Source organism: Kwoniella mangroviensis, chromosome 3 (assembly GCF_000507465.2).
Source record: "Kwoniella mangroviensis CBS 8507 chromosome 3, whole genome shotgun sequence".
NCBI lineage: Eukaryota > Fungi > Basidiomycota > Tremellomycetes > Tremellales > Cryptococcaceae > Kwoniella > Kwoniella mangrovensis.
In genome coordinates this window covers 792532-816872 of record NC_088829.1, presented here as the reverse complement: position 1 = coordinate 816872, position 24341 = coordinate 792532, and the positions used below count along the sequence as shown (strand labels likewise).

The following is a 24341-nucleotide window of genomic DNA, read 5'->3' as shown; positions in this document are numbered from 1 at the left end:
GATATGAACGCCGCTGCTCCAACCGCTTCGTCTCTCGGAGCGATCAACGGTATATCGCTTATCACCAGTGCTCTGGCACGATCAATGGGACCAGCATTATTCGGGTAAGTCCACTTCTTTTGACTTACACCCCCCTTCTCTGTGTTTATCCGAATGCCGTCTTTGCCTTCCTATCAACATTTAATGAAGCCGAAAGCTGAAGCTGTACTTACCCCATCATCACTTCCACTCCATCAGCCTGTTGTACGGCGTTAGCGCAGAGCGACACTGCCCAATCGTATGGCTCGTGTTTGGCGGCATCGCATGTTTGTCTACTGTCCAGAGTTTCAGGGTGAACAGCGACAACAACACCGACAATTGCAAAGGGGTGGAAGCAAACGAAAATGAGGAAACGTTGGAGGATTAATTGACCTTTCTTGCACATCGCGTGCACATGGAGAAGCCCACATGGCTTTAGCTACGGCTGTAGTTGGGGAGGCGATCTATCTGGATCCAAACCACAAACGATATCTATTGTAAGCATGGGATGATACTGGATAGAAAATGAAAGGAAATAGCTTCCTGATCACCCATAGACGTAGACTTTAGATGAGAGCATCATTTGACACAGTATGGACGATTCGATGAAGCTGCATCCCTTTTGATGTGATGTCACCACAGACGCCCGCGCTATCTTGGGTACATTGCGCACATATCTCTACACACTCATGTACAATGTGCATACCTGTCCGGAGATACCCGACTCAGATACATAAGATGTTGCAGGGACTGCACAACGCAAGACTTCACTCGAGTTCAATGGAGATCAGATCAACAATAGCCCAGCCTTCATCACCTCGCGCCAAGGCGGATCTACCTGACCCTGATCCCGAAGAGCGTACAGCTGCAAGACCGGTAAATGGGACACATAAGCTTCTGTCTTGCGCATTGACGGGGTTGAGCGAAGTTCGGGCGAGGGCGCATTACGATTGGCAGTATGTATTGATGTTTGATGAGTAGCTTGACACTCACCTTGTTCAACATCCCAAGGGCTTCTTCAACGTCAAAAGCGAATGCTGTGGTTGATCGTAGCTCCATGATCGCTTTCCTGATCCGGTCTCTCCCTTCTTCCTTGAACATCATCGAGCCTGCAAAGATTAGATGGTCAATTGCCAGCTTAGAGGGGAAGCAGAAGAAGCACCTGGTGGAGCTATGGTGTCTCCGACAGGACTCACCACTGATGATGGCAGGGAGAAGAAGAGCCACCACAGCCGATCCTGCACTAGACCGACGAAGATTGCCAATAGCAATCTCGGCGGAGGCTTGTACTTCGGAGTGCGAATGCGGATGGTCGAGCAGGTCCACGTGGATCACAATCTATCAATCGTGGCGAGAATGATACGTACGAGAACAATACGTAGAACCGGAATGAGTCGCTCTGAAATCAGCCCTTGTTCTTCCTGATATCAGATACACCAGATCGTTTGTCCTCTCAGGGATAATCGATATTTACCCACCTTGATCGTGTGGACGAGCACAGTATTCCCCAAGGCCACTCTAGCAGGCCTTCCACTACCGGCATCCTTCTGCAAGTCATTCTCCCACACGGAAAGCTCTAGCAAAAGATCGTGGACCTTTTCGAGATGTTGTTGGAGATATGTGGGGTCCAGTGCTGTGGTGAGTAGTTTGCGTTCGTGTACCAGAATGTTGACTCGGTTCAGCTAAGAGGAGAAAAAAGGGTTCCGGCTTCAGTCAGCGCAGTCCCCTAAGTTGTTCCTCGGTGAACGTATTGGTAACAAGCGTATGTGAGCTGTTGACACAGAGCAGCATGACGGCCGAGCGGTGGGAGATAATTTGCTTCTGTTTGCGTACCATCTCATTTACACCCCGATCAACCCCGTAAGAGTTATGCACAGTGTCCTCATCGCTCTCCACAAAGTCAAACCTATGTCCATACAAAGACCGTCCACATCAGCTTCCCTCGTATTGTGCCAATCAGCCCAACCTGATTCCCTGAACTAGATTCACTCACCACCAAGGGGCGAATGCCTCGGTCATCAGTGTCGGCGCGGACCCAGAAGCCAGACACCAACACACGTCCACGATGACCAAGTTCTCCAATAACGTCCTGACCCTCATAATCTCCTCGTTCGATCTGCGCTGGGCCGACTCCAACATCCTCAGGGGTCCACCACGCGCTCCGATAATGGTTAGCGCTGTCGCATAGGCCTCTCGCCACAACGTGCCGCCATTAAGAGCCTGGGAGATGATAATTGATACGGTGCTTGATAAGAGTAAGATCGATATCTCCTCAAGATCATCGTTGACCTCCTTGCGCTGCACCGCATGGTTGTCCGTAGAGATAGTCGGAGTTAAGGACGATGATCTGCTTCCCGATGCGAGTTTCAAGAGAACACCCGTCTTGCACAGCTCAAGAGCCAATCTCGCAAATTGGTTTCCGATAGCTCGGCGGTGATCTCCCTCCCCTTCATGCCTCCTCACAGTGACTTGACTCTGTGAGGACTCGCCCCCCAAGCCGATTGGCATATGGTCCGATTCCGGATGATCGATCAGGGCGATATGGCCAGGACGCGGACTGCCCCATCTTCCCACTGGAGGCGATTTCAAATACTTGTGCTCTTGTTGCATGACAATCGATGATCGGTGTGCCGCCGCGACAGACAGCAGCGATAACAGGACAGCGTCGGTCTTGATCGATGTCCCGCGGCGATTGGTGAGACATTGCCCTAGGTTGAGATACTGAATCGGTTGATTGGCTCGAGGTACGGCGTAAAGCAGGATATTCCCTGTATGATGTGAGACAATGTTAGACCGAGAACAGCAATTGGTCTCCCGCGTTCACTGCTGTGTAACAGTCCAGCGGCTCACCGAAACAAAGTAGATGATGTATCTGCGGTACGAAATGTGAGTCAGTCAATTAACCTCAATAACACTTAATGGACGACAGGGATACCACCAGGAGGCTAGTCTGACCTTCCATACTGCTGGTGCTGCGCCATCCTGAACACCGAGAGGTGCGCGCGAAAGAGGTCAAGGATGTTCATACTCACAAGCTCTCTTTCATGGTCGTTAGGAAATACAAGTACCAAAGGCTCAGTAGGCACCCTCGCCAGCGTTCCATCTTCTCCTTGTGCCCTAACAAGATCCATGACGTCCTCCTCTTCTAGTCCATTCTTCGATTGCCGAGCAGTGGCCACAGTCTTGACTGTCCTCGTGATCCTGGCGATGTCGGAATCGTAATCAAACGTATAATCGCTCGCTTGACCGACCATTTGTTCCTCATTTAGCGGGAAATATACATCTTTCCTCGCTCTTTCTCCTTCTTGCTGTCGCTTATTTGTTGTTGGTCCCGCCTGATGTCCCTTATCTTGGCCTGTTTCGTATATGTGAGCCGCATCTTTGCGACGTCGCTTCTTGGATGGCTGGTGACCGTCCTCACGTTGTCGGTCGGTGGTCTCTTCGTCGGGGTTTCGTGATTTCTCGTTGCCGCAGACCCGAAGAAGTATAGGCCATATGCACTACACGAACGAGGACAATCACCCACGTGACTTCGTTAGTTGGGCAACTCAAAGGTCCTCGTCCCCCCTCACGCTGTCCAAGTCATTTGGCAGCAAGCTCCAACGCCGACACTGACAAGCCAAATGACCTAGCGGAACGCCCCACTCACCTCTCCCTTGGAATGCCGGCATCGCCTACACACTGGTTTCTCCTCGTCGCACCTACGAGAGCAGTGCACATGAGCCGTAAGAACAGGAACAGTGGTTCAGTTTATACCACCTGGAAGCGATACGATGCGACAATGACTCAGTTATGTTTGCCTTTTCTACACCGCAAACATCCTAGAGTGCATGAATGACCCGGTTGAACAAGATAAATCCAGCATGAGATTAGCCTACGTATCGCGAATATGGGCGTTCCGCCTATTGGAAATTTGCTGCTAGGCAGAACTCCAGTACAGCCAGTCCAGGTAACTTACCAGTCCTAGTCCTTCTGAACCGAGGCTTATAAACTTCATCTTGTTTGGCAGTGGCATCAGCACTCGTACCAACCTGTACAGTCGCGACTTCCTCCTCTCCAGGTGAGTCAGATTCAAGCAGATCCGACATCGGCATCGTACTCTTTGTTAACGGACTGAGTAATTATACGAAGTTCATGATAAGTGGAGTTGTTTTTGGAGGAGCACGTCAATCGACCAATCGAGTAGTATGTGTGGTTCGCGATAAGCAACTGAAGGGCGATAAGGTCCGGCGGCCATGGGTACTTGCATATATGTGGGGCAGGCGAGAGAGATAAGCAATCCAAATTGGACGCCTCCACTTTTTACGAGTCTGATTGCCCTGAAATAGCAACACGAGTGACTTGGTTCGTATTTAACAACTGTTATCAAGAACAAGCATTGCGTGAAACCAGATTGATCATATGAAAGCATGTGCACTGAAATATCGAGCTATGTACAGGTCAATGACCGTACTTCCTTGTCATTACTGCGACTATTTTATCGTTGTATGTGGGAGCGGGCCATGAGTCTGGTTTGCGGCTTTAGCTGGAGCTATTGTATACGCGCCACACACCACACACCACGCACTACTGAGCTCAAATCAATTAAAATACAGCAGCTTTCACCTGCTTCTGCCTGCCTTGTATCAGGTCCCTGAGCGTCTCTAGCCCCTTCAAGACTCCCTCATATCAAAATTGTAGAGGAACGAGGTTTCCTCCATCTTTCAGCACCCCTATAAGAATCTTTTTTTCACCAGAAAACCCATCCAGCTTTGAGCATTGATCATTAGGCGCAGAGAGAGAGAACGTCACTAGTGCTTTGGTTTCTTTCAGCATCAAAATTGTCTATCCTCATCTCACACATTCTCACACGCCCACGGACAGACCGGACAGCGGTGCCGATCAGAAGGAACGAGGAAAAGGAAAGTGAAAAGATATCCTTGTATGAGTTGATCGTTGAAGGATATAGGAGATCACCGTCGCCATCACCAACAAGTCCAAGTTCGGAATTGATCATTGGCCATTTGCCGAATGTCAAGAGCTAATTCTACGATTTGTCCTCCATCATCTCGTCATCTCCCTGCGCTGTTCCATCACGTTCTCCAACGCTCATCTCCTTGATACCTCATTATGGCTTTTGTTGGACAAGTTGTCAAAGACAGATAGATGAAAGTCAAGTGGAAAGGATGGATCGAATTGATCGGACTAGGATGGGTCTCGGGTTTGATCACTCTGGGGTTTCATGTGAGTTCTGAGTCCACTTTGCGCTTGACTTTTACTTGATTCGCAAGAAGACTGATTTAATTTGATTAGATCGTTTGGTCGAAAGAGGTAGATCGCATAAATTGAGGTGAAGTGGTAAAGGCAAGGAAGTAGATTAGTATACGGTAGAGCGTCCACAGTGTACAAATGCAGTATGGATGCATTATACGAGTAAATGTCTGTATGCCATATCTCTCTGATCACGTGCTACATGCGGATTATTTCAGGTGACATACGGTACCAATCAAGAATCACGAATGGTTTCAAGAGGATATCTTGCCGTAGATCCAGATCTAGCAGATTAATCCACACTACAGTTGATAGTACTACTCTGAATATTCGTACGTATGGAATTAACCTTTGGTAGGAATTATGATTAGGATTACGATTACGCTCCACACTAATTTATCGGTCTACGGCTTCTTGCTGCTCATTAGTGGCGTCTATCAGGTTCAAGGACCAAGGAACGGTGATGATGGAGAAGTCATGTTCAAAGGTTACAAAGGAGATGAAGAAATGATGCTGCTGCGTCATTTGATGAGTATGATTTTGATTAAATTCTAGAATTCTGGAATATAATCTCATCTGTCCCTTTCGATCACTCTGCTGCAGACCTGGGAGCACGAGGTAAGCGGGGTGTGCCGAGATTGATATGTGATTAGAGTAGAGTTTAATCAAGTGAAAGTGTGAATTCCTAAGGGGGAGTTTTGTACCTTTTTACCCGAACACCGCACACACCTACACCGGAGTACATCTTGCAGGGTGCGGATGGGTCTGTGCGTAACCCTGTCGTAGGACAAGTATACGATGATGATGATGGTGATAATGGTGAGGGAGAGGACAAGAGCATCCTTGACTGCTGTGTCAATATCTTCAAAATACATTTCATGGTCTTCGTCAATCTCCCACTTATATCTCGACTCACAGCATATTCCAAGACAAAGACGCGTCTCTAGGTGAACATTACTCTCTCAAACACCAACGACGATCCAAGCATAACGTGCTAGCCAATTTTCATAGAGGAGGAACGAGGAACATTCCGTCTTTTAGCACCACACTAAAAATCTTTTCTTACCAAAAAACCAAAGACCAGCATTGATCGTTAGGTTCAGAAAGGGAACGTCATCCGTGCTTGTGTTTCTTTCAACGACATAAAAATCATCTATCCCCATCCTCACACATACGCGGACGAATAGCAAGCTCGGAGCGGTACCGATTAGAAGGACAAACATAAGGAGAGGGACATCCTTCTTTGGGCAATTGTTGAAGAATACAAGAGATCACCATTACCACCACCACCACCACCGATCTTTAGCTCGAAGGTAGATCATTGGTCAATCGTGAGTTCAGCAGAATGAGACGTGAACCTCATCAGATGTCTATATCTACGAAAAGACTCACCGGAGGTCAAATGCTGATCATACAGTCTTCTTTGCATCATCTCGTCAGCTCTCCTAATCTCCATTCCCTTGCTCCATCTTCCATTCCCTGATTCAAAATGGAACGTCAACCCTCCGTCCTCAACAAGCTCCGTTCTCGTCACACGTATGACTCGATCCCTAATAATGGAGGGGACGAGTGGTATATTCCTTACAGTCCCAACTCCAGACCCGACTTACCCTTCAGGCAAAGTGGGATCGGCCTATCACCGATATCACCTACCAAACCTTCTACCAATTACTCCATGTTCAGCAATGTCTTCTCTACCACTTCCAACGCCATTGCTGGACCCAGTACCTCGAAACCATTTCCCGTTCGACCAGCAACTACCACACCGCTCGACACTTATGATAACAATCCTTCTTCAGGAATTGCAAGATTGTTACCTTCATCTCGTAAACAAGGTGCATTGTACAAGTCACCATCCTACAATTCCATATCGGATCTCAACAATAAGCCAGAGAGAATTCCTTCTTCGTCATCGGTTCCAACAGGATTACAGGCTCCCAATATTCTATTTTCCCCCTTGAATCGAGAACTACGAGCTGGATCATCTTCAAACAACCCTCAACAGAAATCATATCCACCTTCATCATTCAATCGCAATCCTATACAAAGATCTCAGCCCATAAATGGTATGACCAACCATCGCCAGAGAGCAGTATCAGCACCTAAACCTAGGAAAAACAATCCGTACGAATATAAAGCAGAGAACAAACGATGGGCGGTACCTACCATGTGTGACATGTTTTTATTACCTCGACCTACGTTGTTGCCTCATGAGATCACACCGCCTACCACACCTGAAGATGAGAATGAGAAAAGGTTGAGTGTGGGAAGTATGAATTCGACTTCTACGACGAATAACAATGAGGCTGTACTAGAAAAGGGGAGGTTTAGAGACGAAGAGAGAGAAGAATGGGCCAATCTGGTCAAAAGAAGAGGGAGAAGTCTGAGTTTGGGATCCACTGCTCCTCCGCCCGGTGCACCCATTATTGGAAATGCTAGAGCAAGAAGTAGAGAAAAGTCGATAGATGGTTCAAGCAGAAGAAGTAGAAGTCATTCGTTGATCAGAGCTCTAACTCCCTCAACATCGCTTAGGAAAAGATCAGCTTCATTCGGATCGAGATTCACCAATCCCAATCCTAATTCTGCTTCCAGCTCGAATCCTCTTTCGAGGAAATCTTCAGTAACTAGGCGAGAATCAAGCAGAAAGAACAGCGGTAGGAATACAAGCTTCCTCAATCTTGATGGCCTCGGTACTACACACACTGCTCGCCCCTCCCATGTCACTTCGAAAGATCACGGCCATTCATCCAAGCAACGATTCTCAGCACCTCGATATTCCTCCGACGATTATATGTACATCTCACACAACAACAGGAAAAGATCGACTTCCATGCCGTATTCGACTAATTCCGCTCTGACCAGAAGTGATCCACTATTAGCGAATTTTGCTACGGCATCGGTCGAATCGAGATATCCTATTACAGCTGCCATACCTTCCGGGAGATCCTTACAATTCAAGCAACCCTCTGTGGCTGATAAGGGCGATAAAGGTGGTGTTGTGATAATCAGTAAAGGGGCCTCGAGAAGAACTCCTTTTTCTGCAAAATACGAAAGGGAAGGGACTTTCCGCCCTCCTGCTCCACTGAACTTATCAAAGCCTTTACCTGATATACCTCAAGATGATATTTCACCAATCTTGCCTGAATCCGGACCATTCATTTCGTTAACAGACGAAATTGGCGTTGCCATTTCACCTGATATTGTTGGAGTCGACAGGGAGGTGATAGTGATCGATAATGAGGATATGTCTGAGCCGAAGACTGCACCACTCCCCAAAACGACTGATCCCCTTTCACCCAAAACTTTTACTGCGAAGTCTAGATTATCTGATGGAGGTTCAGCGACTGCCAGAGCGTTTTTGGCTAAACAGCAACAACGCGCTAGGACAAAACGAGCATTCCAATCTCCCTCCAAAGGTCCGGTCGTACATCGAATCATCCGCGATTCCACTACTGCATCTCAGACAGGACATCTGTCGACTTCTGCTTCTACACCTACTACAGCGTCCACTTCAATCTCATCGGTACTTTCACCTTCTTCATCAACCACTTCTATCAAGTCTGATGAACCTAGACGTAAGACCGCTCTTGAAGAAGCGATTGGGAGAAGTAGAGCGTCAAGTGTTGGTATGTTAGAACAGCAACAGGCTAAATACAGTCCTACCCGAATGGCATTAATGGAAAATCGACCAAACACCAGCGAATCGCATAAGAAAAAATTCGGTACGACGTCTGTACCCGGTCCACCAAGAGTAGCGGTGCAATCTCCTACTCAAAAAGATCAACATCAACGATTCTCTTCACCCGATGTAAGTTATTCGATATCTCCGGCTGCATTAGACTACCCGATCTCCACTGTCCCTTCACCACGAACGAAGTCTGGCCCGAGCTTCTTAGATGTAAGACCAAATATCGTACATGGTGAATCGAATGTCTCAAAAGTCACCATCTATACGGATGCTTCTGAGGGTTGGAGTAGAGCTGGTACATCGGCTAGATCTACACCTATATCGGATAGGAAAGATAGGTTGAGTGAGGCGAATAGTGAAGATAGTCCAGGTCAGACACCGGATGATAGGGATTTCCAGGTGAGATAAAGCTTCACTTTCCTGACTATAAGGATAACGAAGACTAAGCTGACCTGATTTATTTCGATGGTTCATAGGGTTTGTTCTTCCGTACACCCGCTGATCGGAATGGATCATTCTCCAACACACCTATCCCAGGTCAATATGCACCATCCTCCACCAATCACCTTTCCCTTCCTCGTGCTATACCGGAAGGTCCTGTTCCCGTCGGACTAGGTTACGACATGGATCCCACCCCTCACAGTACGATCGTATTAGAGGACGATCAACCTCGTAGACCCTCTGATGGAAGTGAGTCGACAGCTGAGATAGCTACTCCCAACATGAGCGGTCAATCGCAACAACCTTATATGGGATATCTGGATCAACTGGAAACGAACGATAATGCCATGAATACCTCGAGAGTACAACAGAGATTGATGGCTCCTTGGAACAACCGGAGACCTGTAACATCCGATTCACCAGATTTACGTTCTGATGATGGCGACGAGGAAGAGAGGGACGAGAGGAGTCAGGATACTCATGAGACTGCTATACCCATCCTGTCTGAGGGTCATGGTGAGTCTATTTCTACATGTTCGTGATCAGAGGGATCATGGCTGATTATATGCATGTATATGGGTTTGTAGAGTTCCCATTCCCCAGATCTCATGATACCATCCGTAATCTCGCTCAAGCTCAAGCGCAAGCCCAGGAAGTGGGAGAAGAGGAAAGTGCCACACAGAGAACACCTGACGGGAAACGCCGCCCTTCACGACCTCACGCACCCTTATCACCAGGAACATTCGGTATAATCACAACTTCAACTTCGACTTCTTCAACCTCACCTTCATCTGCGTCTAAGCATATCAACTTTGCACCTTCATCATTCCAAAACTACTCACTCGCTCCTCACCGCCAAGACTTTACCGCAGGAGGATTATCACCCATTCCTGGAAGTGTCAGGGATTCTTCAACTTCCCCTGTATTGGGCCACGATCATCGAAACTCGGCAGCTGTGAGCTTCTTTGACGAGTTCCCGACTCCTCCTGGAGATTCTCATTCTCATTAAAAGGCATCGACAACCTCAACTCACCCCGTCTTTCATAATCATCATCATCCTTTTGTATCATCTCATCAGCTCAGCAAAATCACAAGTAAATTAGGTCATACCGTATCATCTAACAACTGAAATTTCCATCAACATGTCATTATCCTTAGATAATCTACCTGAATCCAAGGTCCAACATAAATCTGCATTCGGTCAACTAGTCACTGGACCACCTGGTGCAGGTAAATCAACCTACTGCCATGGATTACATCAGGTGAGTCCACACTCTTCATGATCGCAAGTTACAAAGTTTAAAGCAATTTTCTTATATTGATTGACTTAGTTTCTTGCAGCACTCAATCGACCGATACACATAGTCAACCTTGATCCAGCTGTCTCCATCCCCCCCTATCCATGTTCCATATCTATCACTGAACTCGTCGACCTGGATAGCGTAATGGAAGAATACGGTCTAGGACCCAATGGAGCAATGTTATATTGTTTAGAATACCTAGAAGCGAACTTTGATTGGTTGATAGATCGATTGGATGAAGTGCTGAAAAATGATGGTGGGAATGGATATGTGGTGTTTGACACGCCTGGTCAGGTGGAACTGTGGACTAATCATGATTCGTTGAAGAATATGGTTGAGAAATTGGGTAAATTGGATTATAGGGTGAGTGAAGTGTACCAAATTCCTCTTGAGTCTGTTTATCACGTTATCATTGTTGCTTCACTCCTCATTCTTGCCTTTGTCTTCAACGTACCCTTCGCATTCCACAGGCTCCTCGGTGACCAGCGCTAATTGTTGATTTGTATTTCAGCTCGCAGCTGTTCACCTCAGCGACGCACACTATATCACCGATGCCTCCAAATTCATCTCGGTCGTTTTATTGGCCTTGCGGGCGATGTTACAAATGGAGATGCCGCATGTCAATGTGTTGAGTAAAATTGATCTGCTATCTACATATGGTGAACTACGTGAGTACACGGTCTTGAAAACCTCTCGATCTTAGGGTTTTGTGCTAAAGTATATACTCTTCCTTTTTCCAGCATTCGACCTGAGCTATTATACCGAAGTCCAGGATCTGTCCTATTTACTTGCCAAACTCGACTCTGAACCTCGTGCAGCTAAATTCGGTAAATTGAATAAAGCCATGGTTGAATTAGTGGATGATTTCGGTTTAGTCGGATTTGAGACTTTGGCTGTTGAGGTGAGTTAGTCAATCTTGTACTGGGAACAATCAGAGCTTATATAGTAACATGGATTATAGGATAAATCATCAATGATGAATCTCGTTCGAATAGTAGATAAGATGACGGGATACATATTTATACCTCATAATCAAGATTCCGAAGATGATATGAATGCGATCAATACTCAAGCTTTATTCGGAACTATCATGTCCGGTGGAAATGGAAACGACGTGAGGGATGTACAGGAACGATGGCTTAATAACAAAGATGCGTATGACGAGTTTGAGAAAGAGCAGTGGGCAATGGAATGGGAAGAGAGGAAAAGACAGCAGTCTTCTGGAAACAAACATCAACATCAACATCAACATGATCATCAACATTAATGGAAAAGTAATATATTAATTTGTCAAAAGGAAATCGCGCCAAACAATGATCAAATACGTATGTATGTTGTATATCTAGTAATAATTAGCATTATAATTTGAAGTCACACAGAAGGTGATAATCAGTCATGATATTTAGATGAATACAATGGACAAGTATATTAACTAATCGGTTGAGAACAATGATTGCGAGTACAGTTCCAAAGTTGCCTCATCGATAATTCAATAACCTTGTTGTACCCTGCTTATCTCTCTTTCTGAAGGCAGATTTGTCTTCGCTGAATTAGAGGCCTGAAGTAGTAGGCAACCAATATAAAACTCCATATCCCGAAGTTCGGCCTTCGATGTGGCTGTGTATATACATTGCAGTACTGGGTCGCAATGTACGATATATGATATTGGGGACGATGGAGTCAAAATGCCAGGATAGACAAGGGAGTTTTATCAGTACACACCTATACATATGAATGTGGCAGGGCATAGAAGAAATAAGTTATCCATACTGTACTGTACCTATATTCTCTGCAGTTTGCTTTACTTCGCTTGTGATCCAAGTCTCAGCCTAGGTTGAGGGACCATTACCGCTCATATCGGAGAACAACTGACCTATCATGATGTCCTCCGAAGCCGAGGGAGAAGAAGATACAGTACTGTACTGGACTCTACCGCATCGGCAGTACTTCTTATCGATGATTCAATGCCCGACAAGTGAGATAGATTGGAAAAAGATATTCTGACATAGTACGTACCAAATCAACTCGCTTTCTACGCCTTCTTAGCTTTAGCTCTCATTCACTATGAGCTTCGAGCTCAGAATGGGCATAACATGTAATACTACTCTACAGACCGAAAAGATTCGGTAGAACAAAGGTAGTAGATACTTGACCATACGTTATACCTATGCGAGGTTTAAATAGGTGAATATATTTGATCCTCGATTTCCATTCGATTGAATACAATCATACAACGCAATCATCAATATCATACGTGAACCAATTGATCCAAACGGCATTCGCAATCGTAATTTCAGAAATACAGAACCACTACTAGCTGTACAGTACGCTACGGTATGTCCGACATCGATTTCGGTATAATCGTTGAGGTGACTTCCTACTGGGCAAGTGATCTCAAATGATATCAAGCGACCTTCCTAAATCAAAGTTTCGTACATCCCAATGAAGGTTGTGAGCATCGCACTCCTCCATCATATAACAATCAACCGATAGAATTCCAACGCTCAAGACAAACACAAAACTACACAGAATCGGAAGGTCAATTAGTGAGACCTCGTGCGTTAGATCCAACTTCTGTGTCTGGGTTGGATTATACATCCAGCGATACCCTGGGTCAGGGAACTCGTGCGATCTTATCTCAGGCCACTGCGCAGAAAAACGTCAAATCTACATGTCGTAGAATCGATGGAACCAAACATAAATTATTGTTAGTTCCTTATGAGGGACCAAATTCATTGACCTCGGAAGGATCTCAATTCTGAATTGGGGAACAAGGTTGAACAAAACCAACGCGGAGAGATTATCAGCTTACCCTCTGAATTGTAGAGCCGTCAGGACCAGCGCCATACCGATCGATCAAGGTGTGGATCCAGATTGGACTGTATACAGATTGAAACATACTTGGGAATCTGCATTGAAGGCACCAAGTCAAAATGATATGGTCAATACTCTCCCACCTGGAGAATACTGCCCCTGATATGATACGTTTCTTAGTTGTTGATTATTAGTTTATACATCCACTATCTCTAACATCGTCCATGTGATATACAATCAATCATGTTTATCCTATCTTTGATGGTAGATATAACTCATTTCATTTGATTCTCATTCACATTGTCTACAATTACAATTGTTTAGCCCATTCCGTTGTCAATTCCTCAAACGAAACAGATTTCCATCCTTTGACTTCTGGTCTAGGTGAAGTTGCTCCCCAATTGTCATCTCCCCATTTAGCTTTGATGGCAGCTAAGATCGCACTTGTACCAGGTACTTGTATTGCTTTTTGGTATTCTTCCTCTGTATAATGGGTGATCTCAGGTTTAGATCCATAAAGCTTGGTGAGGGCGTCGACGAAATCTTGTCCGGTAGGTTCGTGGTCGTACACTTGATAGGTCTTGTTGGCGATTTCGTCCGGGTGTAAGAGGAGTTGAGCAGTAGCCTGTCCCAGAAACGGGAGGGATCTATAGTAAACACGACTCAGTCAGTCATCGATAAACAGTTTGTACTTTCAATAAACGTATTCTGGTACTCACGTAATCCTTAGGGGGTTCTTCAATGAATCTCTAAATACTTGAACTACATTCCCTTTAACGTCTGTACCACCGGCTCTACATTACCATAAGGCGTATTATATCAGCTTACATCAGTACAGTATACGAGTATACGAGTATTTTTGGTACTTAAGAGGCCTTGGGACTTACTGGAATTTAAACACGAAAAGATCAAAAGCCCCTACTCTAACATGAGTGAGTGGAACGTTCTTCTTCTCCGCATGTTCTACCACCTCTTCTTTGACTCCTATGATACTCAACCCAGGGGCTTCTTTCAATTCCTTGGCAGTCCAGTTGGTACCGAAATCGGAGTGAACAAAAGATTTCAATGTGGTTGAACCTTCGAGTGCGTCCACGAGGTAGATCTGCGATTCGAGACCTTCACCCGATACGGTCGATCTGGAATGTATCATAGATGTCAACCGTCGGATCGAAGCAAGATCAGGTAATCAGGTAAACGAGTAGCGGGCTTGAATAATGGGAGACTTACAAGACGACTTGAAGACCCTCCACGGCCTTTTTATTGATTTCTTTACCGCCTTCACTCAGATCAATCGATCTCTTCTCAACATCATCCGGGATCTTGGAAGTATCACTACCCTTTCGATGTAAGATGATCAATTTGATTTGACCTTGTTTATGGTATTCCAACAAGTGAGGAAGGATGTGAGATCCGACCAAACCTGTGTATCCTAAAAAGCCAATAACAGGTTGAGATGACATTGATGGTTTACGTTCCGAAGGAGTATTTACGAGAAGTGATTGTGAAGATTATTTGTGTCTGAGACGTTAGGGAGCAAGTCAATGAGTGGGGTCATCTTGTGATTACTTGATCGATGGGACGTCCGTCCTATTTATACCTTTCCTAATGCGATATTCGGTCAATCACATCAATTGTCGTCAACTAAGTTACCACCTCAACAGTCAATTCGGTCTTCGGCAGTCGGATACCAACGAGTACGAGTATTGCTCAATCGCACGCGCAACTTACGTGCTTATCAATATCCAATCGATCCATCATTAGGTTTAATTCCTCTTTTGGTCCTTCGGATTATGTGCTTATTCATCATAGCCCTACCGTATTTCAGGCACGGCCACGGAAGATGCCATTTAACGCTACTCATACAGGGATGTATGATCAGTTCACATATTCACATAGTCACATAGTCGCATAGTCGCATAGTCGCATAGTGGCACAATCACCATGATTACTCAGCTAGCGCAATGGACATCATCGAACTGCAGTCAACGAGAAAATACCTCTGGGAGTCTCCTATGTGTCAGATGCTCGATATAGTGATTGGAGACTCGGGCACTCCTTCGGCCCATGCCTCCCTCGGCATAGTGACTTACTGTAACGTACGTTCTGTTGTTTCGTGTATTTGATGTTTTCCTTACCACATTTGAAACACTCCCGATGGCAATGTCAACCAAGATACCCGTCTACATAGACTCATACACGGGTGTTGCTAACAGCCAATGTATTTAGCGACTATCATCTTGCTCTTGGCTCATTCACCTTGCATTCAAGGGCACAATAGAATGAATTCAAAGTTTTGGGACTGCGTATGTATATTATATGTACAGTACATTCATCGTTTTTCTACTTCTACTTGATATCTATAGATTAAACGATAGCTTCCAACTGCTGAGCCAATTTCAGCGCTGGACCAACCATATTAACCATCGGTGTACCCCTCTTTATACCACCTTTCTCCAAACTCAACACTGCGCTCGTGTTTTTGGTTTCCGAACTTTGCTGTAAAGCCGCCAAGGCAATATCGGGTTTGATGGAGTTGGGGAAAGTGTATACCTGTTGAGAAGGTGATAATTCCCATCCTCGAGATTGAGCGAACTCGTTCAATTGGGAAGTCTCATTGGGCTTGAAGAATAATAGAGTAGCAGCTGATTTTAAGGGAAGAGAGGGATAGGAGGTTTCGATCGTTGAGGCTATTTGACCACTATATAAATGAGGAGTATGTCAGTGAGAGGGGTTCGAGGATGAGATGGCTCAGCCCAGGAGGATGTAGCAGGTATTTCGAGGCGACAAAAGGTTTTGGATGTACTTTTGTCATACATGAAAGAGTAGAAAGGTATGAACAAGAAAGATCAGTGTTGATAAACTCACCGAACAGTTCCCATCAATCTTTCTAATAAGAAACCAAATTCTTCCCTTGGTACTCTATCTTTCGCTCGGTACACTTTATTGTAAGCACCTTCCATCAACCATTTCTCCCTGTGGTACAGTAGACATGTCAGCATTTGTCTATCTTCCACATTCAAATGAGGGTGCTCGGACAACATGCATTTAGTCGTAAAGACTTGAGATCGAGGTATGCCTCGATTTAGAGTCAACGAAGGAACACTCACAAATCGACAGGTAATTTCACAAATATATCACTCAACTGCTCCACTTTCAGAGTTTCCAACAATGTGTGAAACTCTGTCAATAGACCTTCACTGAGTAACGCTAATAGGTGCAAGCCTAATGTTATTGGTCGATTGGGTGATTCGGGTATGATCGAGGAAAGGTTGAGATAAAATGGTTGTAAGGCGAAATTATACTGGGCGTAGGATTTTAGGTTACCTGAGCGGAGAGAGTGGAATGATCCTATTTCGAGGATTGATCCTGTTTAAATCGATCAACAGAGTGAGATCAGCACATGTCTCTGTTGTACAGTATCCTACTATGATTAGTGAGGGGTCTTGATCAACGAAGACTTACTCGCTGCTACGAGATCCTGTGGGTTGGCTGTAGGTGGTGCGAAATATAATCCGGTTTGGGCAAGTTCGAGCTATAAGTGATCAAGTGTGAGCCATTTGATCGAGATTTACAAGATTGCATTGATTCGTCAGCTCACCTTGAGCTTTGCCAGTCTCTTTGATACCTCGTCCCTCGATCCTCCCGGTGCGTCAAACAGCTGTTGAAGCTCCGAGAGGGATTGTTGCAAGTCGACTGACATGGTGACGAGGTGAAGGGCGTTGGGCAGGGAGATGGAAGAAATGGTGGTTGAGTGGTTTTGGGTCGATGCTATGAGCGGTGAGCAGTGAGAATTATGATGACTAGTCTACAGATATGTTTTGGATATTTGCTTGAGGATGCGAGCTGAATGGTTGAGGAAGAGCATGAATATGTACGATTGAGTGATTTGACGACGCGTGTATGTGCGGTGTGTGTATGACGATGAGATTACGGGGGTGGGTGCCACATGACCTCCACCTTGAAATCCCATCCCATATCTCCCATATCTCCGCACTCGCACTCTCATTCTCCTGCTCGTCATTCAACTACTCGGACACTCACTGTCATTCCTCGTCAATCTCTTACTTTCCATCGCAACAGCATATCACATATCAAGCATCACATATCAGTGCCAGTGCCAGTCTCAGCATCAGTCTCGTACATCCACAAAACAGAACAGATAAAATCACCCCAAGTCTCACTTACTTTCGCTGTAACGGAATCGATCTCGTCTTTCCTTTTGCATCGCTCACGAATATCACCGAACCCAAAACGAACATTATCATTTGGAATTTGAATCAATAGTCTATCGGTAGTTCATTTTCTGTGGGTGGACATGTCCTTGACAACACTCAAGCTAGATGGTGGTACACTGAATTGACGGCATTCTTATCCATCACAGATATTCCATCATGTCCTCTTCAGTCCCCCAAACCAACGGCCATGCCGATACCACCATCCCAGCTTCCACTCCTGCCGCCGGTTCAGCTCAACAATCCAAGATCCAACCTAATGACGTCGGATGGCAATTCGTCCCTCAATATTAGTGAGTGAGGTCTTTCCATCAAATCGATCCAATCTCGCCGAAATCGTAGGGGAATCCCTAGAAATTCTCAGCCTTCATTACGACGGACGTAAGCTGACGAGAATCATTCAAATTGTAGCAACTTTGTGAACAAACAACCTCACCGACTTCACTGCTTCTACAATAAACGATCGACGTTCATCCACGGAGAGGAAGGAGAGGAGTCTCAAATCGCTCTAGGACAACAGGTGAGTAGAGTGATGCGAATTATGCCTTATCTTCCTGGTTCTACTCTAGTTAACCTGCTCAACAACACTGATTGTTCATGGTATAGGAAATCCACGACCGAATCGTCGCTATCGGCTACAATGAGTGTAAAGTCTATATCCACTCCATCGATTCCCAATCATCAGCCAACGGAGGTATAATTATCCTTGTTATCGGTGAAATGTCGAATAACCACCAACCATGGCGAAAATTCACTCAAACTTTCTTCCTTGCCGAACAACCCAATGGATACTTCGTCCTGAACGATATCTTCCGATATCTCAAAGAAGATGTAGACGAAGATGAGGAGATTGAAGAGGAACCCCAACCTATTCAACCTGTTGCTGAGCCTACTCCTGCACCTGTGGAAGTCGAGACCAAACCTGCCGAACAAGTGACTCAAGAGCCTGCAAAGGCCCCTGAACCCGAACCCGAACCGGTCTCAACTCCTGCAGAAGTCAAGCAAGATGCAGTACCTGAAGAGGCAGCCGTCGCTTCTGTTCCCGATAAAGATGTAGCTCCTTCAGAACCTGCACCAGCAGTTGAAGAACCCGTCACTTCCGCCCCACCTCCACCTGCTGAAGCTCCTGCGCCAGCGCCCGCTGCTCCCAAACCGGCTGCTTCGCTTTCTCCTGCTCCCGCTGCTCCATCCCCCGCTCCCCCAGCTGCTGCCCCCGCCCCTCCTGCTCAACCTGCCGCCCCTCCTAAGCCCAAGACTTGGGCTTCCCTTGCTGCTTCAGGTGGAAAAGCTTGGTCATCAGCTGTCGTGTCTAATCAACCTGCCGCATCGACTCCCGCTGCCGCCCCAGCTGCTCCCAAGAAGGAGGAAGCCGCACCTATGGCATCTGGCTCTGCCGAGAAGCAATCTCCTGGTGTGACCAACGCCTTGAAGGTCAACACTGCTCATTGTTTCGTAAAGGTAAGTCATCGATGATCTCGAACTCCCACCAGTACAATCTGAAACCTTCAGCTGACCGTTGTCTTATCATTCTTAGCTTCCCAACTGGTCAGCCGACAACCAAGCAGGTGGTGAATCTATATCAGAGAACGATCTCAAGAACGCCGCCTCGCGATTCGGAGATGTCAAGAAAGTTGAAATCGTCAAATCTAAAGCCTGCGCCTTTGTCGAATTCTACAAGGTCGAATTCGCTCGAAAGGCCATAATCGCTTCTTTGCCATCTGCTCAAGGAGGTGAAGATGGAATTAAGATTGATGGAATTTCAGGCAAGATCAATTTCGAAACTCGAAAGGAGAAAGATGAAAGACGTGTGAATGCTCCTCAGGGACAAGGACAGGGACAGGGACAAGGTCAAAGACAAGCTAGTAATAGAGGTGGACCAAGGCAGGGTGGTCAAGGACAAGGTCAACAACCCAACGGTGGACAAGGTGGTAGAGGTGGGCAGAGGAATCAGGGTGGTCGAGGTGGAAGAGGTGGTCAAGTCAATCAGGGTGATCGACAAAAACAATAAAAAGTATACGATAAAACGATCAAATGATAGTTGACAGATGTTGAATTTGAATGACATGAACAGGGACGTCGCGCTTGCTATTTCTTCTCTACTTTGGTCACAATATCCTCTTGCATTTCTCCTTTCTTTTTTTTCAGCTTTTACTCCTGGGCGTCTTTCATGACCTTTATCTATTCGATTCTGATCTTCATTTTATGCTCATTTGTTCCCGTTGTTTCCTTGTTCATATTATACATAAATCTTTTCTCTTTCTAATGGTTCATTCACTCATACCGTATATGATCGTGACACACTCTCGCATTGCTCTTTATCTATCATTTTTTTTGCAAAACACAATGACATAGTTGATGGTATAAAAGTAAATATAGCCGGGCGGGATGGATGAATTGATGGGATGCGGTCGAATTTTAAGATGATTGTTTTTCGTTCCAAAAATCTGTATATATCTACTGGCAGAGGGTTACGACGCTGAAGGTGGGGAAGTAAAAGAATGATGAATTATTGCATTAACATTAATCTTTACGTATGAGCCAGACATGCGACTATGCTAGTAGACATTGATTACATGTACAACTACACTTGTGTACAAAACGCGAATCATCAAACTTGAGAGGTGCTGCGAATTCGGCCCATCGAATACCCTGCCAGTGGTGACAGTTGAGCATGTATTGGAAGATGGGATCTGAAATGTGGCATGTGGAATGCAAGATCCAAGTCAGCCGATCACATTGATCGAAACGATCATCTGTGGGAATTACTAATTGCTGATTAAGATTGCCTCCCTCCACTTGCTTGTTGTGGGTACTGTACATGGGTGTATGGGTACATGGGAATATGGGAAGGTGGGAATTCGTGCCTGGGTTACTTTCCTCAATCCCGGATTTACCGGTAAAAATCAACGTAAAACGTAAACGTACCAGAAACTTGGATTCGCAAGTTTAGATCCACAGATTCATCGATCCATGGATCCATGGATCCAACGGTTAGATGATTAGTAAGCTTTTGATCTGGTATGAGCTATGCGATGCTATTTTCTGACGACATGATGATTTGCGTGCTTGCATGTATATCGTTGCGTGCTTAGTAAGTCATACTTGTTGATGTAGAGATGTGATCGAACAAGAAAGGTATATAAGGGCTTGAATTGCGACTTGGGATCACCCCTACAAATCACCAACGAAGAGAACTTACCATATCAAATCACAGCATTTAATTTTCACCACTCAAATCCACTCAGTCAAAACCTCTAAATTTACACAATGTCCAAAATCAATGTCGGTCTCTTCGGATTCACTGGGACAGTCGGTTCAGCCGTACTTTCACCTTTGATCGATGCTCATAAAGATGATAAAATCAATTTGATCATCTTACATAGAGAATCATCTGATTTATCTAAAATTCCTTCTAATGCAAATGTAGAGAAAAGGTTGGTATACCTTGACGAAAGTGGGGTAGAGAAGACTAAGAGCGCAGTAGGTGATTTGGATGTAGTCATGTGAGTATCGGTCCATTCGACTTGAGGAATTCATGGTGTAAACATTACCGTTTATTATTATTATTTTCATCATTTGGAAATATCTGTACGAGATAGAATACTAATTAAATTCTTTTGTTACTTTAGCTCAACAGTTTCAGGGGGTGGTATAGCCTCTCAAACATATCTCGTAAAATCACTTGAAGGATCACAAAAACTGAAAACTTTCATTCCATCTGATTTCGGTGTTAATTGGACTAAGAAGGAATACGAAACCCCTTCTTTAGCTCCAATCGCACAAAAAGAGGATATTGTCAAGCTTGCCAAAGAGTCAAACGTACCTACTACTAGTGTTAGAGTGGGGATATTCGATTTGTTTTTCCTAGGTTATAAGTAAGTAGAATACCTTCACTCACGATTTGCATTCTACAAGAGACAAATAAAGTGCTTCAATCGCTGATAGATTAGTTATTCTGACTTGGATCAAATAGATTCCTCGGAACTGACGTGAAGAACAATAAAGTTGAAGTGTACCGTGATGCTCTCAAGTATCAACTTAGAATCACGTATGTCCCTCACCCTCTCCTGTACTCATTTGGTACTGTGAATTCAGATTGTATATTGCATATGCTAATTTTTGATTGTTGTGGGATTAGATCACTCGGATATTTAGGTTACGCCCTCAGCCAACTTGTTCAATCCCCTTCCAAAATCGCTAATAAGACAATAACACTATACGACTACGCCCCTACAGGACAGGAGATTGTAGATATTCTTAGCAAGATTAACAATAAGCCCGCGGACGTTGTGGAATATACTGATGAGAGATATGAGGAAGATCAGAAAGATACTTTCGCTGCTATCGCTGCTGGGATCAGAAAGAGATGGGGCACGAACGAATGGAATAACGAGGAAGGTCAGGTCGAGAAGGTAGAAGTTGAGGGATGGAAAGGAGAGAGTTTGGGAGAGTTGGTTAAGAGATATGCATAGGTAGTAAGTTGATAGTGATGGTATTGAGTATCAAATATGATGGGTGATGCATCATCGATCGTGTCCACATCATGTATTGTTGTAGCGTATCACGAGCAATTCCACAGACTGACATGGATGAGGTAGAGTAGAGAAATCCTTGGATCAATGATACAGTCAGTCATACGAGTGCGGTGCAGCTCAACGGGATGATTGATGCGGAAGAGCAACAGCAACACCGGAATATAGTGTATATCCCACTAAATTAATAATCATCTTAGTGTGGTGGTGGGTGCAACCTCCACACCTCACCTCCACCTCAATGGCACATAAGCAAGCGTATGCATGAGCTCATCCTCTTGTTCAACATGAGTAAGCAAGCCAAGCAGCTGTACATACATATATTCACCTACTCATCCATATTCGACACACCATATTATATATATGTATATATGGTACGAAGGCAACGACCACCCTTCTCTCACTCTCATCAATCACTCACTCACAATTCAAAATGTCAACTGAGATCCCGAAAACTATGAAAGCCATCGTCCAACAGGACAAGGTGAGTTATTGCATGCCAGCTATTGAGATATCATGCTGATGCTGTCGATAGGAACGATGGATCTCAATTCAAGAGAAGCCCGTCCCTCAATTGGAGGAGAACGAAGTATTGATCAAGGTTGACTATGCAGCTCAAGTGAGTTCGTTTCTTCCTTTGTGGAATCGTGCTGATACTTGAACGGGATGTTATCGTAGAACCCAACCGATTGGAAACATGCCTTAAAAGTATCCGAACCAGGTGTAATCAACGGCTGTGATTTTGCAGGCACCATAGTCAAATTAGGTCCAAATCTCAAAACACCTCTACAGATTGGAGATAAGATCGCTGGATGTACACATGGAGGAATCTATAAGGATCGAGGAAGTTATGCTCAATATGCTAGGATCGAAAGTGACATGTGCTTCAAGATTCCTGATGGTCTTAAACCCGAGGAAGCTGCTACGTTTGGTGTGGCTTGGGTGACTGCTTGTCAGGTGAGTCTGGGTTGTTGGAAATATTTAGTTCGTGAATCGATTTGAGGAGGTATTAATGTGTATGAATGGCCCGTTGTTTGCGAATTATAGGCAATTTTGGAAAGTCAAAAACACGCTTTCCCACCTCAGAAAGTACCTGAGGGATCATGGGTGAGTCGTCATATCTCATATTCACCTTCACCTTCACGTTGATCGATCCTATGCTAACATACGTCGGTAATATGAATAGTACATCATCTATGGAGCATCATCTTCTGTCGGTCTATTCGCTATCCCCTTAGCCAAGGCATTAGGTTACAAAGTCCTCGGTGTATGCTCACCGCATTCGTTTGACCTGATCAAGTCTTATGGCGCGGACGAAGCTGTCGATTATCACGACAAGGAAGCTGCCATCGCAAAGGCAAAGGAGATCACCGGTGGTGGTGTACCTCTGGCATTCGATACGATCTCGGAGAGTGAAACTTGGAAATTGACAGTCGCAATGATGGGTGATAAAGCAAAGCAACTAAATCTGATACTTCCTCCGCCAAGTGAGGAAGATAAGCAAAAGTATGCTAAGGGTGTTACGGTTGATTGGACTTTGATGTATACTTTGTTCGGTAGAGTGAGTTTTAAGTTCTATAAAAAATGAGGTAAGGTGAGAAGAAGAAAGGCTGATTCACATACTACTTCTCTTTCTCTTGTTCAATGGACAATTGAATGAAATAGGAATTCAACTTTACCCCTGTAGCTCCTAAACCAACAATCATCCCTGCTAAACCTGAAGATCGTAAATTCGGTGAAGAAGTATTTGCCAAAACTCCCGAGTTCATCACTAAATACGGTATCAAGCCAAATCCTATCGATCTGAGATCAGGTGGTTTGAATGATGTATCAAATGGATTCAAGGAGATGAAAGTGGGTTTTGAGATACGATATTATATCATCTACACTGTGCGCTATTGCGCGACATCTTATGTCGATGTCATCACGGATGATACGCAGTGCTGACTTTGCTTTATACTGGGTGGTTAGGACGGCAAAGTATCAGGAAAGAAGATCGTATATAAGATCGCTTGAACCGATCAAGCCAATAAGGATAGTAAGTAAGCTATGAGAAGAGTAGTAG

The 24341-nt window shown here is 45.0% G+C and overlaps 9 protein-coding genes across 9 annotated transcripts; 6 read left to right on the top strand and 3 right to left on the bottom strand.

The window, feature by feature from the left end:
- Nucleotides 1–3: 3 nt before the first annotated feature.
- Nucleotides 4–406, top strand: I203_108125 (uncharacterized protein; the record flags this gene model as incomplete). The annotated part of the gene is made up of 2 exons (XM_065518329.1): nucleotides 4–104; nucleotides 238–406. 2 exons carry the CDS (start codon nucleotides 4–6, stop codon nucleotides 404–406), a joined length of 270 nt encoding a protein of 89 aa, XP_065372694.1.
- A 399-nt stretch (nucleotides 407–805) lies between these two features.
- Nucleotides 806–4112, bottom strand: I203_108124 (uncharacterized protein; the record flags this gene model as incomplete). The annotated part of the gene is made up of 11 exons (XM_065518328.1): nucleotides 806–883; nucleotides 1012–1127; nucleotides 1215–1356; nucleotides 1497–1700; nucleotides 1852–1924; nucleotides 2012–2786; nucleotides 2869–2890; nucleotides 3051–3518; nucleotides 3668–3719; nucleotides 3830–3839; nucleotides 3977–4112. The coding sequence occupies 11 exons, from the start codon at nucleotides 4110–4112 to the stop codon at nucleotides 806–808; spliced, it is 2076 nt and encodes a 691-aa protein (XP_065372693.1).
- A 2645-nt stretch (nucleotides 4113–6757) lies between these two features.
- I203_108123 (uncharacterized protein) lies at nucleotides 6758–10406 on the top strand (the record flags this gene model as incomplete). The annotated part of the gene is made up of 3 exons (XM_019148301.1): nucleotides 6758–9355; nucleotides 9433–9913; nucleotides 9985–10406. 3 exons carry the CDS (start codon nucleotides 6758–6760, stop codon nucleotides 10404–10406), a joined length of 3501 nt encoding a protein of 1166 aa, XP_019002534.1.
- A 133-nt stretch (nucleotides 10407–10539) lies between these two features.
- Nucleotides 10540–11965, top strand: I203_108122 (uncharacterized protein; the record flags this gene model as incomplete). Its single annotated transcript, XM_019148300.1, has 5 exons — nucleotides 10540–10659; nucleotides 10729–11061; nucleotides 11210–11366; nucleotides 11439–11599; nucleotides 11660–11965. 5 exons carry the CDS (start codon nucleotides 10540–10542, stop codon nucleotides 11963–11965), a joined length of 1077 nt encoding a protein of 358 aa, XP_019002533.1.
- A 1857-nt stretch (nucleotides 11966–13822) lies between these two features.
- I203_108121 (uncharacterized protein) lies at nucleotides 13823–14972 on the bottom strand (the record flags this gene model as incomplete). Its single annotated transcript, XM_019148299.1, has 4 exons — nucleotides 13823–14159; nucleotides 14232–14306; nucleotides 14400–14648; nucleotides 14740–14972. The coding sequence occupies 4 exons, from the start codon at nucleotides 14970–14972 to the stop codon at nucleotides 13823–13825; spliced, it is 894 nt and encodes a 297-aa protein (XP_019002532.1).
- A 904-nt stretch (nucleotides 14973–15876) lies between these two features.
- Nucleotides 15877–17212, bottom strand: I203_108120 (uncharacterized protein; the record flags this gene model as incomplete). The annotated part of the gene is made up of 5 exons (XM_019148298.1): nucleotides 15877–16210; nucleotides 16378–16485; nucleotides 16620–16878; nucleotides 16975–17044; nucleotides 17111–17212. The coding sequence occupies 5 exons, from the start codon at nucleotides 17210–17212 to the stop codon at nucleotides 15877–15879; spliced, it is 873 nt and encodes a 290-aa protein (XP_019002531.1).
- A 691-nt stretch (nucleotides 17213–17903) lies between these two features.
- On the top strand, nucleotides 17904–19752 carry I203_108119 (uncharacterized protein; the record flags this gene model as incomplete). Its single annotated transcript, XM_019148297.1, has 4 exons — nucleotides 17904–18037; nucleotides 18156–18264; nucleotides 18351–19202; nucleotides 19279–19752. 4 exons carry the CDS (start codon nucleotides 17904–17906, stop codon nucleotides 19750–19752), a joined length of 1569 nt encoding a protein of 522 aa, XP_019002530.1.
- Nucleotides 19753–21011: 1259 nt separating this feature from the next.
- I203_108118 (uncharacterized protein) lies at nucleotides 21012–22216 on the top strand (the record flags this gene model as incomplete). The annotated part of the gene is made up of 4 exons (XM_019148296.1): nucleotides 21012–21247; nucleotides 21374–21619; nucleotides 21718–21792; nucleotides 21883–22216. The coding sequence occupies 4 exons, from the start codon at nucleotides 21012–21014 to the stop codon at nucleotides 22214–22216; spliced, it is 891 nt and encodes a 296-aa protein (XP_019002529.1).
- Nucleotides 22217–22709: 493 nt separating this feature from the next.
- I203_108117 (uncharacterized protein) lies at nucleotides 22710–24292 on the top strand (the record flags this gene model as incomplete). Its single annotated transcript, XM_019148295.1, has 7 exons — nucleotides 22710–22760; nucleotides 22812–22895; nucleotides 22955–23233; nucleotides 23324–23383; nucleotides 23463–23837; nucleotides 23942–24130; nucleotides 24248–24292. The coding sequence occupies 7 exons, from the start codon at nucleotides 22710–22712 to the stop codon at nucleotides 24290–24292; spliced, it is 1083 nt and encodes a 360-aa protein (XP_019002528.1).
- Between the last annotated feature and the right edge of the window lie 49 nt (nucleotides 24293–24341).